Genomic DNA, 15,082 nt, shown 5'->3' with positions numbered 1-15,082 from the left:
ATTTCTTGCTAGTCTACTACCTACCACAGTAAGGACAAGGATGTTGGCTAGACTCGACATAATTTGAGTTGTGAGCATACCAAGGGTTTCAGTTTGTTCTTATTTTGAAAGAAAACTAGAAAGGACAGAAGGCAGCTCCTTACCAGTATTATCTTCTGTTTTCCAGATTTGCTGACTTTGTGGAAGGTTCTTCCCACCTCACACCAAATGAGATCTCTGTCCATGAGCAGGAATATGGATTAGAAAGCATCATTGCCCAGGATGAACTCTCTGAAGAAGCATCCTCTGAGGAGGAGGACTCTGATTCTCGGTACCCCATGGTCACACAGCAGAACAACTTCCTGACTTAGGTTGTGGTCCATCACTTTTATGTGGACTGGCTTGGTACCTTGATGGTTCATGTTGTGTGTACTATGCAATTGCTTCTCAGCTCTTTGAAACAGGGTGAGACAGTACAGAAATTCTCTCACTGAAATTAGAAGCCTAGGTAGGCCTCTGTCTGTAAATGGGCTTGGTGGTCTCTCTGGGATCCCAGGGAAGGAGAGTGGAAAAGTAGCCAATGCTCTTGGCCCACCTTATGTTTCCAGGATGGCTACAGCTAGCATAGCATTCCATCCCCCCTTTGAACATTAATTCAGTCGTGGCATTTCTGCCATTGTGGCTGACACTCAGAAGGGAGACTGTTTCATGTGTAGTAATGCTTTCAGACTATTGTCTGTGTCCTCTAGAGAGAAATACGCAAATCTGAGCCTCCTTCACTTCTGTTTTTATTTCAGTGACTTTAGAATAATTCTTATTTTAACTCTTTTAAGAGGGAAATAGATTTTTGCCTGTCTTGTTTTTTAAATACATATATTTTTAAAATGTCACAAATCCCTGTTCCAGAACTGACAAGTGCTCCAGAGCGCCCAGCCCCATAGGCCTTGTGTATTTATTAATATATATTATTCATTAAAGCCCCAGAAGCTGTTGTGTTGAGCTTTGAATTAGTTCTTAAACATATGATGCTTTAAATAGAAACAGGCCTGTAGTCTCTTCTGTAGGGGAGGTCTGTTGAACTTTTGATCATATTCAGCTTTTAATTCCATCTCAAAAATACATTTGTGTTCTTCCTGTCCCATTCATCTCTGCACCCTTTGCCCTTTCAATAAGAGTCTATCCTCTCACCTGTGAAGTATGTACATGTCAGAGTTTGTTTTGTTGCTGACATTCTCCCCTGGTTTGTAGCATAATTCCTTCTAGTTATGAGTGATCTTATTTAGGGAATGTAAGTGCTTTTTACTGGTTCTCCATTTTCTTGTCAGTGGGTCACATTTCTTGAGTTGCTGTGGAATCAGGAACCTGTTTCCTCTTCATTTCCCTTCCTTTATCTACCCACTCTACCTGTTCCTTTTGGCCTTTCCTTACCACTTAAACTTTTCCCATGACATTAGGCTAATTAGCAAGCCTTAAAACTATCTGTGAAATCTTCAGTACAACATACAAGTGAGTAGCTGTCAGTGCCAGTTTGCATGCCAGGAAATAGCCCTTCAGGCAACCTTTGTGCCTCTGGTTGTTCATTCAGCCCTCAGGAGTAGACATTTTCCATGAACTTCTTTGCAGTTCCATTTCTGACCAGAGATTCATGCTGCCTTTTGTTAAGATGGCATTAGTTTCACATTCTTTTGCCATTGGAAAGTACCCTATAAACCAGCAGTGACATTTATGAGGGAGCAGATTCCCAAGTCTCTGCCCTTTGCTTGGTTCTATTTGTGATCTTCACCTTCGTACCTTGGAAAAAGCTATAATTGGCTCTAGCCAGGAAGATAGTCACTGACAGCAAGAGCACAACGTCAGATTTCCTGGCTCACCGTGATCATGGAGAGGGCAGATGATTTTTTAAAAAGCTGTAATGACTCCTTCAGATCAGCCATGTAGCAGATAATTTTGAAAGGCCTTGGGCTGCATTGCTAACTTTCAAAATGTCAGCTATGAGGCTCCCCTCCAATGAGCAGTTGATTATTTCCACCAGTGTTTCCCACAGCTTTAAACTGTCCTAAAGTGACAACTACCTCAGTTGGCAGCAAATAGGTATATTACAGTAGAAAGTGAAAAATAAGCAGTGTTTGGTCAGGTGCTGTTGATTAAAGCTGCAAAGGAGCTTTATATTGGGAAACATTTATGCCTTTGTAAATTATACACATGGTAAAATTTTATCTCTACAAAGAACTGTTTAACCTCTGGGATTTACTATTTTTTGCCATGTTTACAGAAAGTAAGACCTAGTGTATTTGAGTGTAAGTTGGTTTGAAAACTCAGCTGTACAAGTAGTCTCAGGATTCCCGGAGACCTTGGTGCCATCCCCCAAATGGCTCCTTAGAGAGGTGGTAGCCTGCCTCCAGGTGACTTCTGACTTAAGCCTTTATTTCTGTGAAAAAGCATAGTGAAGTGAGGAAAGTCTCCTTTTTTTCTGTGTAGTAAACTCCTTGTGAAGGATAATTTCTATTTCGAGACCAGTTTTTTCACTGTTTGAATTTGGGATGAATAAAATCAAACTCAAGTTTATTGCTGCCCATCTGGTAGTTGGAGAACTGAGCTGTAGGCAGTGGAGATGACAATGAGAGCCACTTGCAGACAGTGCAGGATGGTACCTCTGGTGTGCTGTGTGTCCTTGGCTGCCTGCTTATGTGGCGCTGCCCCAGATGCTTCAGACTCTCCACGCACCCCAAGATTGCCCGACTCCATAAGCCTTCTATGGAAGCTGCCCTGTCTCCCTCTTGGCCACTTAGTCTGTTGGCTCAGTCACTACTTGAAGCCCCCATTTAATTTCCTCTGGCAGTTACAGCTCTTGCAGTTTCAGCACAGTCCCTTCTCTCAGACCGATCTCATCAAGAGGAATCGAAGGGTAACTGGAGTGAGCTGGGCACTGGAGCCATGTCTGCTGCCAGGTTGGCGTCTTGCTAGGGAAATATCAAGCTGTACATTGGCCCTCGGGCTCAGGGTCTCATCAGTATTGGAAATCCATTGCCTCTAATCGGTCTGACCAACTTGTGTAGAGCATGACTCTCATTAATGGGAACACAGGAGCCAGCTGGCCTAAAACATTCCCCTTCACTTTCCCACTCAGAGTGCTTTCCTGAGACCAAGGGAAACAATGATCAAATAAGGAAAATTTAGTAACTTTGATATCTTCTAATAATAAACTCTTATCAGCCACTTTCTCCTACCAAAACTAGTTTATTTCTCCCTCCAGATTCATGACTTTTATGTCTGTTATAAAGGGAGATTTTGCTGATGATAGTCTTTAGGTCCCAATGTTCTGTTTTGTGCTAATACAACCCATTCAAGGGCCTAGCCCTTTCTTCATTGACTGTGTTTCCTTCAACCCAGTTCCGGTTGGCACATCTGATATAAATTTGATGCATGAAAGGACCCAAGTAGGCCAGATAGTACCCCCAGGCCCTGATATCCACAAGTGGCTTGGGAATAAATTATGCAGTGCTCTCAATCTTTTTGTTATTCCAGAAAAAAAGATGGCTCAAATAGATACCCACTAAAAAATGGTTCTAGCTGTGTACTCACAACTTCTCTGAACTGAGTACTGAAAACTGATGTAGGAGGAAAGGAAACTATTACTTAAGTATTCCTCTAGACTGAGGCCGGATGTGAGGTAACAACTTGTAGTGAAATGCCAAAAATTTTATCTGACTTGAGGAGAGGACAGTTTAACAGATTTATTATGCATTATGTTGCATAGGCACTGAAACTGAGTAATAAACAAGTAAAGTAGCCTTTGTACAAGGCAGATGTACGTAATACCTTTTGTTTATATTGTGATGTAGCAGGAATTCTTTTTTTTTAGGAAAGCCTATGCAATTGTGGTGATCCACTGGTGTCTCTTGATAACTTAGCTTATGAATTGAGTTGCTGTTGACTTGGATTCTAAATGGTTACTACCTTAAGAAGGGTGTTTGGTGCCTTAAGTGATGGGACCCAGAGTCTGAGTAGAACAAATATAGCAGATGGACACCAACATCAACACACAGCTTTAGTGGAGATGGGGATGAATGATACACAGCCCCCAACTTTGGGACTTTTGGCTCCCACACCTCCCATTCATGTGTGTCATCTTCCTCTTCACATTTCTTGACAATAACTTGAAAATGGTGAAATCACCTTTTTTGAACTTTCCTACAGCATGGGCAACATTCTTACGTGTTAACAGGTAGCTCATAATCTGGTAGAAATGTTACAGCCTGTGATTGTCTCAGTTGCCCATGTTTCTAGAATTGATGGCAAAATAGTAGGGGTAATGAATTCATGGGTAAGTTTTAAGCCTGTGGGTAATACCTGTTATTTAAAAGGATTTGTCATTTATATTTAAAATAAATATTCATGGGTGTTTGAAAGGAACAAAATGATCAGGGATGGCTCTGCCATGAGTCTCATTTTCACTCTTTTCTGTAAGAAAAAATAAGTCTTATATATTTTTTCATTTTTATTGTACAAGTTTGTAAGTAATTGCAATTTTAATAAAGTTTTATAGACAATATAGTGATTTCTCTTAATGAACATGTACTTTTCTTATTTGGCTCTCTTGTTTCCAGGTAATGGGCAGTTAGCTCCTTAGTTTCATTTTTCTAATGAGGTGTTTTTGCATGCCACTTATTTTCCTTTTTTCGTAACCACCGCTGCCCATCCCGAGTCTGTCTTACTCTACTTGCATCCTTGTCCTGGGTGGTTTCTTAGGATGTCAGATCTCTCAGGGGTGATCTTGCAGGAGGAGCAGCTTGTACCTGTCTAGGAGTGGCTGTCTCCCAGAAAAGCCGTGTGTGGGTTATTCCTGGTCCAGGGAGCTACTCTGGTTGTACTTTAGCTCTTTTCTTTTTTAATAGCATAAAGTATCTCTTTTGTTTCGCTATTGGGGTGAGAGGAACACCTGTGGGTTCTGCTATGGGATACCTGCCAAAGGCTTTGTGTAGGATAGGAGAGGGAGCAGCGCTGTAGTGAGCAATGGAGGCCAGGGAATAAAAGCTCCAGTTATGTCTAAGCCCAGCCTCTGCAGTAGACATCTGGTACCTTCCATCTTCTTTTATATTTTGGCTGTTTTCTTTGCTCTGGGAATCCTTTGTAGCATTTGTATTAATTCTGTCTTTTCTCAGTTATTTAAGTTACATGAAAATCTATTGTCCCATTTTTCAAAGACGGTGAAATAGGAAGAAACAGGATGTAGACCATATGTAAATTTATGTAGATTGATGCACTCTAATAACACCTTTTTCCTCTCCCTTCTATAACTATAGTAGGTAAATAAGAGACTAGGTGATCATTAGTTGTCAAATTAATAAAAACTTAATTGCTAGGTATGCAACTTCATAGGGTTTTAGTGAGGATAAAAGATAAGGTGTGTAAAGCAGTTCTTCTCAAACTTTAACATGCATGGAATCACCTGGGGAGCTTGTTAAAGTGCAGACTTCTGATTCAGTAAGTCTGGGTTAGGGCCCAAGATTTCTGCATTTCTAATGAGCTCCCAGGTGACTGAGAGGCTGCTGGTGTGTGGACCTCACTTTGAATAGCAGGGATGTAAAGCATTTGGCTTGTTGCCTGGCACATAGTAAGTATCTGGTCAGCGTGACCCTCTCTCATCAAATATCCTCCCCGCCATGTCTGAAAGCTTCTGCGTTTTATTGTGTCCATCTTTTAGAAAGTCAGTGTCCACAGGGGGACTAAGGAGTATGAATTAGCTGAGTCGGATTGTTGCCCTCCCAGCTCTGTCAGCAGTCAGCACTAAAGGACTTGGAGTTTGTTCTTCCTCTTCTTTTTTTGCCATCTTTATTGAAGTATTATTTATATACAGTAAAATCCACCCTTTTCAAATTTTGCTGAATTTTGGCTAATGGAGACAGTTCAGTTGTATGACCACCACAATCATGATACATAGTATTTCCATCACTGCAAAAGTTCCTCATGTCCCTTTCACAAACTAGAAATGTTGACGGGGTAAATGATGAAGGGGATTTCCGAGTCAGAGTGGAGGAAGACCAATGAGCTCCAGTTGCTTCAGTTTTGCCTGGGAAGCAGATAGCTATCCTGCATCTCCCATGCGGCCTCCTCATCCCAGGAATACTTTGACAGATTTTGAAATCCCAGCTGACTTGGATGTATATTTTGTGCCTTGTTAATTTAGAATGATCCATTCACCCCAGTTTGCCCAGAACTTACCTAGTTTTAGCATACAAATTTCCCTGTCCAGAGAACTTACCTCAGGTCCCAAACAGGACAGTTGGTTGCCCTAGCTGTGACATTCATGCCATCAGGTTGCCATCTCATTTTAGAGTCTGTTCTTTTATGTGAGCACATAGAAGGCATTCAATAAATGAGTGAATGAGTGGACAACAGATAAACCCCAAGATGTAGATGCTTGTGGGTACCTGGCCTGGGGAGCAGGACAGCTGGGCTCAGGCCCCAGCCAGCTGGGTTTGTACTGGTGTGGTCCTGGGAAAGTGGCTTCTCACTTTAGGTCTGTTTCCTTCACTGTGCAGTGTGTAGTCATTTCTGCCTCTGGTACCATGATACCACTCCACCTGTAAGTGGGATTGTGTCCTGATGTCACTTCCACTCAGTTTTCTCTCTCTCTCTCTTTTCCTTTTTTCTCCCTTCAAATATATATAGTAGATCAATAAATTATGTAAGGGCAGGTTGATAATAGAACTGCTGATGGGCCAGGCGTATGCAGAGTGCTTCTCGAGCAATAGAGTTTGGACCTTGAACCAAGCAGCTGTGGCTGGGAGTTGGAGAATGCAGTCTGTCTTCAGCTAAGTGTCTGTAATTACCTAATTTGCTCTTTGTGCATGCCTGCGAGAGGGTGGTGGGCAGAGGGAGCCTGCTGTTAAGGAGTTTTCCTGGATGGTTGAGGGGTACTCTGTAAAATAGGATTTTATAAGCTTCTTACCTATTGGAGGCAGCTAGGCTAGAGCCCAAGAAGCAGCATCTCAGTCTTTTCCAGTATCCTAGCACAGAGGAAAGATTCAGTTTAGAAATACCAGGACTTGGACTGGAACCTGTGGCTGACTTGGGGTCAGGAAGCTGCGTTCTGTTCCTGGTTCTGCCACACAGTGCTATGGACACATTGTGTAGCCTCTCTGAGCCTGGGAGTTTGCCTCTAATTCCCCTTCTTAATTGAGTATCTGCACTGCCTGCGTCAGGGTGGTGTGATTCAGTGAGATGATACAGGTGGGAGGTCAGTGAAAAGTGGACATCTGTACAGATGCCAGGTGTTTATTGACTAACATTAGTCTTTGATAGTCTGATTCATGGGGGGAGGGAAATGGAGTGGAATTTGGGGATTTTGTCTACTTAGTTCCCCAAGTAATGTCATTAACACCCCCAACTTCCAACAGGATAGGGAGGGTAGGTTTGAGGGAGGTACTGTTTCTTTGCCAGAAGACACTGCAGCCTGCCTTCCTCCTTGACAGAATTCTTGACTTTTTGGAAAAGCTTTTCCTTGATTAGAAATTCCACTCCTCTCATTTCCAAATTTTGGGGGCAATGGAGCAAGGAATGGTACTTGAGCCTCTCAACTAAGGCCTGCCAGATACCTTTCCTACTTAGAGGGGGCTTTCTCAAATGACTGAGTAGCTCTCTTTGGGGCTTCAGACCTGTAAAGGGTTAAGTGAGCCACACCCTCAGCAGGAAAAGCCTTGGACTTTGTGCTGAGCAGCCAGTCCTGAGCAGCTGTCTCTGGCTTCTCTTGGCTTGACTGGCACAGGGAGCCCTGGCTGGAGGAGGCAGCACAGAGGAAGGTTGGAAGAGTGGACGCTGGCAAGGGGAGGGCAGCTCTCCTTGCTCTATGACACCATGGACAGCTCCCATTAACCAAGGCACCTCTCCAACCTTGGGGCCTGGGATTCCTCTGTCCCTTTGTCACATTGGAATTTTATCCACCATTCTCCAAGGGACACTGAAGGTACACCCTAGTTCCAGCTTTCGGTAAGTCCTGTCTTGACCTGTCGCTGCTCCTCTTTTCACATCTTGGGGTGCTGCATCTGGAAGCTGCTGCCTTTTTCCCCTTCCCTACCTCCAGCCAATCACAGTTCACTCCCCTCAAACCTAAATCCAAAGGGAGTGTGCCTTTTCTCAGCCCTGCTTCTGCTGCTTGCCCTTCCCTGACAAATTACTTCTTAAAAAAGTTTTTGGAAAATGTGGATAATAGTTGTACTGATATTGTAGGCATCAAATAGATTTGTATATGTGAAGTGTTTCGAACCCTGTCTGGCCCATGGTAAATATTACATGATTGGTAGATTACTACTGCAGTGTTCTTATTGCTCCTTTGGTTGTGTCCTTCCAAGAAATGACAAGTGCTGCTTTTTCTGGAGCCTGGGGAAAGCAGAGTGAAAGGAGAGGGCAGCCTGCACTCCCTTCTTGCCTGACCTTCCACTCCTGCTGCCCTTCCCTCCCCCACCCAGGTTCAGCAGTGCAGGAGAGTAGGAGGATGTGGTTCTTTTATTCCTGGTAGGGAGCGCCATTGGCCATTGTACTAATATCTGTCCTGCACTAAGTCACCTGCCTACCTCAGTCCCACAGGAAAGACTGAGGTGGCTGTGCCTGTTCTTTAGGTTATACCTGCCATATGCCCACCTACTGTGTGGGGGCCCAGCCCCACAATGCTCCCTGTCCCAACTCTATTCCTCCTTGCCCATTCCCACCAGTTACTAAAAACTGGATGTATCCTTCTGGGCAAAGTCCACCCCAGAAGGTTATAAGAATGGGTGTAAGAGCTGGAGATAGAAAAATGGGGACAGACATGTAGGCACATCCAGAGGTCCTGACAGCTACTTGATTTTAGGGAAACAAAGCTCACTTTCATTTTCTCTGGGTATTCTAATCTTTTATGGAGGAACTCCTGCCTCTGTCCTCTAACTTGCCACCTTGTCCAGTCCCCATTTAAGAAATGAATCTCACTGTAGCAATGAGAGGGGAGGAAAGGACTTTGGAAGAACTTTTACAATGGGTGTGGGTGGTCGGGTGACTGAAATAGGGGCTATGAAAGGCAGGGAGTTGAGGAGGAGGACTGGGAGCAGGTAGATAGTCTGGGCCCTGGCCAGGGCATCAGGGCAGGAGGGAGAAAGCCCTCCGTGCCTGGCTGAGGCATAAAACTTGGCTTACCCTTTCCTCCCCAGCCCTCTCTCCTGTAGGCTCAGCTGTGCTCCTCCAGTTGCTGCCTACTGGGTGCTTCCCTATCCTGGTGATCAGAGGCAGGTGGCCCTATTCCACCCTGACCAAAGCTATTGAGGGAGCGGAGAATCTCCTATCTTCTGCAGTTTCAGCAGCCTCTCACAACTTTGGCTTGTCCGGAGGCCTTTCTAGGGCCAGGACTTGTGGGAGAGGGAGGCTTTCAGGTCCTTCTGCTCTCCTCCCCACAAATAGTTACTGGCCCCTAAAGCTGAGCAGACATCAACAAACTTCCCCGCCCCCCTGCTTTCTCCCAGGATCAGTAGGCTCTCTGGACATGACTCTCCTGGAAGGCTCTGTTGGGGTGGAGGACCTTGTGCTCCTGGAACCAGTGGAGCAGGAGTCTCTACTCAGGAACCTCCAGCTGCGCTACGAAAAGAAGGAGATTTATGTGAGAGCGTGTGGGTGTCCCTGGCTGTGGGCATGTGGCTGGAGTTCATGTGCTCGTGTTCCCCCAAAGCCCCCCCTTTACTTTTGTTCCCTTCATCTTCTCTGCTCCAGACCTACATTGGGAACGTGTTGATCTCAGTGAATCCCTACCAACAGCTGCCCATCTATGGCCCAGACTTCATTGCCAAATACCGGGACTATACCTTCTATGAGCTGAAGCCCCATATGTAAGTAAAGAGACCGAGGGAAGCTGACCTCAGCTTCCCAACGATGAGACATCCTAATTTCGTCTAGTCTTTCTGAGGGAGGCTTTCCAGCTGCCCCTTCCTCCCCTGGTGCTTCCTCCCCTTCCTAGGCCTGTCACCTGCCTGAATCTGGTGCAAGTGGGGAGGCTGGGCATATTGCACTGGCCCCTTATCAGTCATCACGCATTTCCTCCCGCAAGCTATGCATTGGCGAATGTGGCATACCAGTCACTGAAGGATCGGGACCGGGACCAGTGTATCCTCATCACGGGCGAGAGTGGAGCTGGAAAGACTGGTGAGGCACCTGGCTGGGGAGGGGGTGGCGTCAGCTGCTGGAACTACCCCCTATCTCTTTCCAAGCCAGGCCTGCTCCTGCCCCCATCCCAGAAATTCCTTCCTGGTTTTCTGACTCTTGGGTCAGGTCCTGGAATGAGGGAAGGCAAGGAGGGTGGTGGGATCCATGTGACGATTTCTCTTGCACAGAGGCAAGTAAGCTGGTGATGTCTTATGTGGCGGCTGTCTGTGGGAAAGGAGAGCAGGTGAACTCTGTGAAGGAGCAACTGCTTCAGTCAAACCCTGTGCTGGAGGGTGAGTCCTGGGCTCCACCCTCCTCACCCCTACCCTTCTGCCCCTGGAGACACTCCTCCCTAGACCCTGTCACCCAATGTGCCCGAAGTCCTGTTTTTGCCCAGCCTACAGGCTCAGTCAGCATGACTTTGGGCAGAACTTCCTTTCTCTAGAGCCCCTCCCCTCCCCTCAGCTCCCTCACTTCCCTTCCTCATCTCTGCAGCTTTCGGCAATGCCAAGACCATTCGCAACAACAACTCCTCTCGATTTGTGAGTGCACATCTGGTCTGGGAGAAGAGGGCAGAGAGGGCATGGGGACTTGAGCAGGAACACCGCACAGACCTGTTCTGGATAGGGTGGTGAGAAGAGGTGGAAGCAAAGTCTCTCTCTCTTGTCTTTGAAGGGAAAATACATGGATATTGAATTTGACTTCAAGGGAAGTCCCCTTGGTGGTGTCATCACAAACTGTACGTGTCTCCCCATTCTGCCTACCGCCTCTCTCTTCCACCTGCCCTACAGAGTCCTGTTCTGCTAAACTACTGCTGTAGGGAGGGGGAAAGTGAGCACCAGCCTTCCCAACCACTCGGAGTGCTGGGATGAGGATAAGAGAGAGGGAGCTGTGGTGTCTCCCAGACCCGCTGCACATTATTTCCTAACTCTCTGCCAGATCTGCTGGAGAAGTCCCGAGTGGTGAAGCAGCTCACAGGAGAGCGGAACTTCCACATCTTCTACCAGCTGCTGGCTGGAGCAGATGAACAGCTGCTGCGTATGTGCCTGCCCTGCATGTGCCAGAGCACCCCCCACCTCCACTCAACCCCTAGAACCTCTAGGCTCCTCTGTACCCCTGCAGCCCTCTTCTTCTGAGACCCTCAGACGACTTCTCCCTGTATTTCCCACCCTGGATTTCCACCACCCTGGGAACCAATCCCCTGACCTCTGTGTTCTCTTCCTTTTCTGGGGTTTTATTGCTAGGAATAAGCCTTTGTGCCTCTTCACTGCTCTTATTCCTCTGTCCTTCCTGGGATTCTTTTTTTCCAAGCTGGCTTCAAAAATGAAGTACTCATTTCCATCTGCCATGCTTTCCTGTCTTCAATTTAAGGGCTTTATCAATAGCTCAGCTGGAAATCAGACAGGATGTTACAATTGTTATAAGAACTCTGGATGAGCTCTAGTTGAAGTTGTCCTGGGTCTTAATCTGCCCAGGGTCCTGTCCTTGACTTCCTCTTCTTAGTTCCATGGAGGTTCCATTTATTCATTCATCAAACATCTCTTGAACACCTACTATGATTGAACATTGTGCTAGCTCCATGGGTTGAGTATGACATGGACCTTGTCCTTGAAGAACTTAGTCTTCCAGGGATGGCAGATACGTGAACAGAAACATTACAATACAGTGTGATCAATGCCAATGGGCCCATGTGGGTGGCTCTAGGAGCAGAAGGCATGGAGCACTCTCTACCTTGTCCTGGGAGGCACTGGGTGCTGGAAAGGCCTTAGGTTGCTCTGGGTGGGCATTGATACAGGGTCTGGTAGGAGTTCAGGCCCTGCTGGAGTTTGCCTATCAACACCCGCTATAGCTGTGAGCACTGTGGTGTCTGTTCCCCAAGGACATGTGCCTTTGGTTTCTGGTTATTCTGTGCTGGAATTGTGCCCATCTCCTTCCCCCTGCAGGCCTCCTCCCTCCTCCCAGCTCAGGGGTCTTGGTGATGTTCACTTTGTCTGAGTCATAGGCACTAGTATCCTGTTTTAGCTGATTCTGTCACCCATTGGTTTAAGCTGAGTCTGGGCAGGGCCTCCCTGGGCCTTTCTGACTCATTATCTGTCCAGACACCCCTCTTTAGCAGGCTCTTATTTCAAAATGTGTGTCTCAGGGGAAGCTGCCATTAAACTCTCATTTGAGAGCCACTCCTGATTGTCAAGTAATTTGAATAGTATATGGTTGCTATCCCTCAAGCTCTGTGGCTAACCCACTCCTTCCCATCTAAGATGAACAGTTTTGACCATTCCCTTGATTCATTTTTAAAAAGAAAAAAGTCTCTTCATGCCAGCAAGGCACACAGATATGAAAATGAAAAACAGTCCCAACACACAAGTGGTTCATTTGTGAGAGAGTCAGAAGAAACAAAACCTAGCCCACATATTATGGTCTAGGATAGAGATTTAGGATGGGGGAACATGAGAGCCATTTGGCTGAGCTCCACAATGGCGTGTGGAGAAAGCCTTCCAGGATTAGGGTCAGAGTTGGGAAACATAGTACCTGGCACTTTGTTGGTGCTTAGTGAACAAATGAGTGGGCTAACCCAAGCCAAGGGTGAGGTATGGAGGTGCAGGGTGGGTGGGGTATATGTGCTCACCCTTTTTTCACCTTAAACCTCCCAGAGCCATGGGAAGTGAGCAGGTGGAGGCTTTGCATGTTTGTTTTTATCGTTTAGAACCCTGATGGTGGGGAGAAGAGTAGAATGAGGCTTTTCTTCCATAAAAGTTGGAAAACAACCCCACAATTATGAACAGCCAAACCCTAAATACCACTTAGTCTATTATCATAGGATTAATGATCCTAAATGAGAGGAGGCAGGGGAAGAACCTGAAACAAATATGGCTGCTTCAAATAAATGAATGAACCAACCTAGGGCAAGAGCTGTGAGGGCCCAGGCTGGAGGGCTCCAGACGGCTCATACATTAACCCTCTTCTCCCTCTCTGACCCTCCTAGAGGCCCTGAAGCTCGAGCGGGATACAAGTGGTTACACCTATCTGAATCGGGAAGTATCCAGAGTGGCTGGCATGGATGACGCCTCCAATTTCAAGGCTGTAGAGGTGGGTACCCAGGGTAGCTCTTAGGTCTTCCCCTGAACCCAAGCTCTGGCTTTGAGAAGGGAGGAATTGGACTGGCACTACAGTTCAGTTCCTGGTCTCTGCTTTCTCCCTAAGAGTGCCATGACTGTGATTGGGTTCTCGGAGGAGGAGATCCGACAGGTGCTAGAGGTGACGGCTTTGGTGCTGAAGCTGGGGAATGTGGAACTGGTGGATGAGTCCCAGGCCAGTGGGATAGCAGCTAGTGGCATCCATGATGGACGAGGTCTGCACCACCCTGCTGGTGCCCCAGCCAGCTCCCTAGTCCCCCACTGCAACTCCTGTTCCTCTACCATCTCCACTATAATTGACTTCACTCTGATTCTGTCCCACACAGTCTCCTCCTGAGGTCTTCCCCAAACATGCTCATTGAGAGCTCCCAGTGAGGCAAACTGGAATGACGGTTTTGAAGTTTGACAGACTCAGGTCTCAGACCTCTCTGAGTCTCAGGGGATTCTTTGCAAAATGGGGATAATCACACCTGTTTCAGGAGATTCCCATTTTAAAGTAGATCATGCATGCCTTGTGCCCAGATCTCCCTTCTCTCCTCCTTCTCCCCAGAGATTCCTCTGGGAACATGTTATGGATCAGCTGCAAGGATGTCCCAGCAAGGTGCAGGGACAGCTGTCTTCCAGCTGGTTCACTTACAGGCCCTGCCTTGCGCCCCTGGGAGAAAGCCCCTCTCAGGCCATGCTGTTTCCTCTTCACTCCAGGCCTTCAGGAGATCGGGGAACTGGTGGGCTTGAACGCAGAGGAACTAGAAAGAGCTTTGTGCTCAAGGACGATGGAAATGGCCAAAGAAAAGGTGGTCACTGCATTGAATGTCATCCAGGTGAGGATCCTGGGAGGGGCTGATTTGGAGCCTGGGCGGGGGCTGCCACACTAACCAGCTGGCTCTGTGCTGCAGGCTCGCTATGCTCGGGACGGCCTGGCTAAGAACATCTACAGCCGCCTGTTCCACTGGATAGTGAATCGCATAAACCAGAGTATCGAGGTGAGAGAGTACCCTCCTTTCTCAAGGCTCTCCTGCCTGCCTCAGCCCCACAGCTTGGGTTCTGAGATGGACAGAGTGAGGAGGATGAGGGCTAGGGCACAATTCCTCTCAATAATGTGTTTCTGTGGAAACACCTCCAGTTTTTTAATTCTACTGTCTGGATCCCCTATTTACCTGCCATGTGGCTTTGCATTTCACAAAGTTCCCAAGCCTCAGTTTCCTGGTTTGGAAAATTGGACACTAATGCCTACCTGCTTCACTAGGCTTAGTGAGGATCGGATGAAATCATGTACATGGTTACCATATAACCCGGCAATTCCACTCCTTGGTATATATCCAAGAGAACTGGAAACAGATCCATGTAGAACCCTGTACACAATTGTTCATAGGGGCATTATTTGTAGTAGCCCGAAAGTGGAAGCAACCCAAGTGTCCATCACTTGGTTTGACAAATGGGTAAACAAAATGTGGTATATCCACAAACGGGATATTTTTTAACTGTAAGAAGGAATGAAGTGCTGATACATGCTCAACATGGATGAACCTTCAAAAAATGTTGAGTGAAAGAAGCCAGACACAAAAGGCCACATTTCATATGATTCAATTTATACAAAATGGCCAGAATAGGCAAATTCATAGAGATGGGAAGTAAGTCAGTGCTTCCCCTGGGCTGCGAAGAGAGGGGACTGGGGAGTGACTGCTAATGCATACGGATACAAGATTTCTCTCTGGGCTGATGAAAGTACTCTGGAATTAGGTAGTGGTGATGGTTGTGCACTTTATAAATATACTAAAGAACTACTGACCTGCACACCTTCAAAA

The 15,082-nt window shown here is 46.5% G+C and overlaps 2 protein-coding genes across 3 annotated transcripts in view; both read left to right on the top strand.

Moving 5' to 3' along the window:
• Positions 1–4,529, top strand: part of NEMP1 (nuclear envelope integral membrane protein 1) — a 17,777-nt gene extending 13,248 nt beyond the window's left edge. The window contains exon 9 of the mRNA XM_036894960.2: positions 167–4,529. Coding sequence (XP_036750855.2) covers positions 167–350 — 184 coding nt within the window. The 3' untranslated portion in view covers positions 351–4,529. The remainder of the gene's footprint in view (positions 1–166) is intronic.
• MYO1A (myosin IA) overlaps positions 172–15,082 on the top strand; it is a 27,989-nt gene continuing 13,078 nt past the window's right edge. Inside the window, exons 1-12 of one of the 2 annotated variants that reach the window (XM_057486805.1) lie at positions 172–310; positions 9,471–9,604; positions 9,715–9,830; positions 10,049–10,143; positions 10,332–10,436; positions 10,639–10,685; positions 10,819–10,882; positions 11,083–11,181; positions 13,127–13,230; positions 13,345–13,492; positions 13,980–14,098; positions 14,174–14,260. In XM_057486805.1, coding sequence (XP_057342788.1) covers positions 262–310; positions 9,471–9,604; positions 9,715–9,830; positions 10,049–10,143; positions 10,332–10,436; positions 10,639–10,685; positions 10,819–10,882; positions 11,083–11,181; positions 13,127–13,230; positions 13,345–13,492; positions 13,980–14,098; positions 14,174–14,260 — 1,167 coding nt within the window. In that variant the 5' untranslated portion in view covers positions 172–261. Of the gene's footprint in view, positions 311–6,729; positions 7,969–9,470; positions 9,605–9,714; positions 9,831–10,048; positions 10,144–10,331; positions 10,437–10,638; positions 10,686–10,818; positions 10,883–11,082; positions 11,182–13,126; positions 13,231–13,344; positions 13,493–13,979; positions 14,099–14,173; positions 14,261–15,082 lie in introns of those variants that run through there. The other variant, XM_036894954.2, reaches the window with a different exon arrangement.

Source organism: Manis pentadactyla, chromosome 10 (assembly GCF_030020395.1).
Source record: "Manis pentadactyla isolate mManPen7 chromosome 10, mManPen7.hap1, whole genome shotgun sequence".
Taxonomy (NCBI): domain Eukaryota; kingdom Metazoa; phylum Chordata; class Mammalia; order Pholidota; family Manidae; genus Manis; species Manis pentadactyla.
The sequence above is the reverse complement of the archived record's forward strand: the minus strand, read 5'-3'. Positions and strand labels throughout refer to the sequence as shown.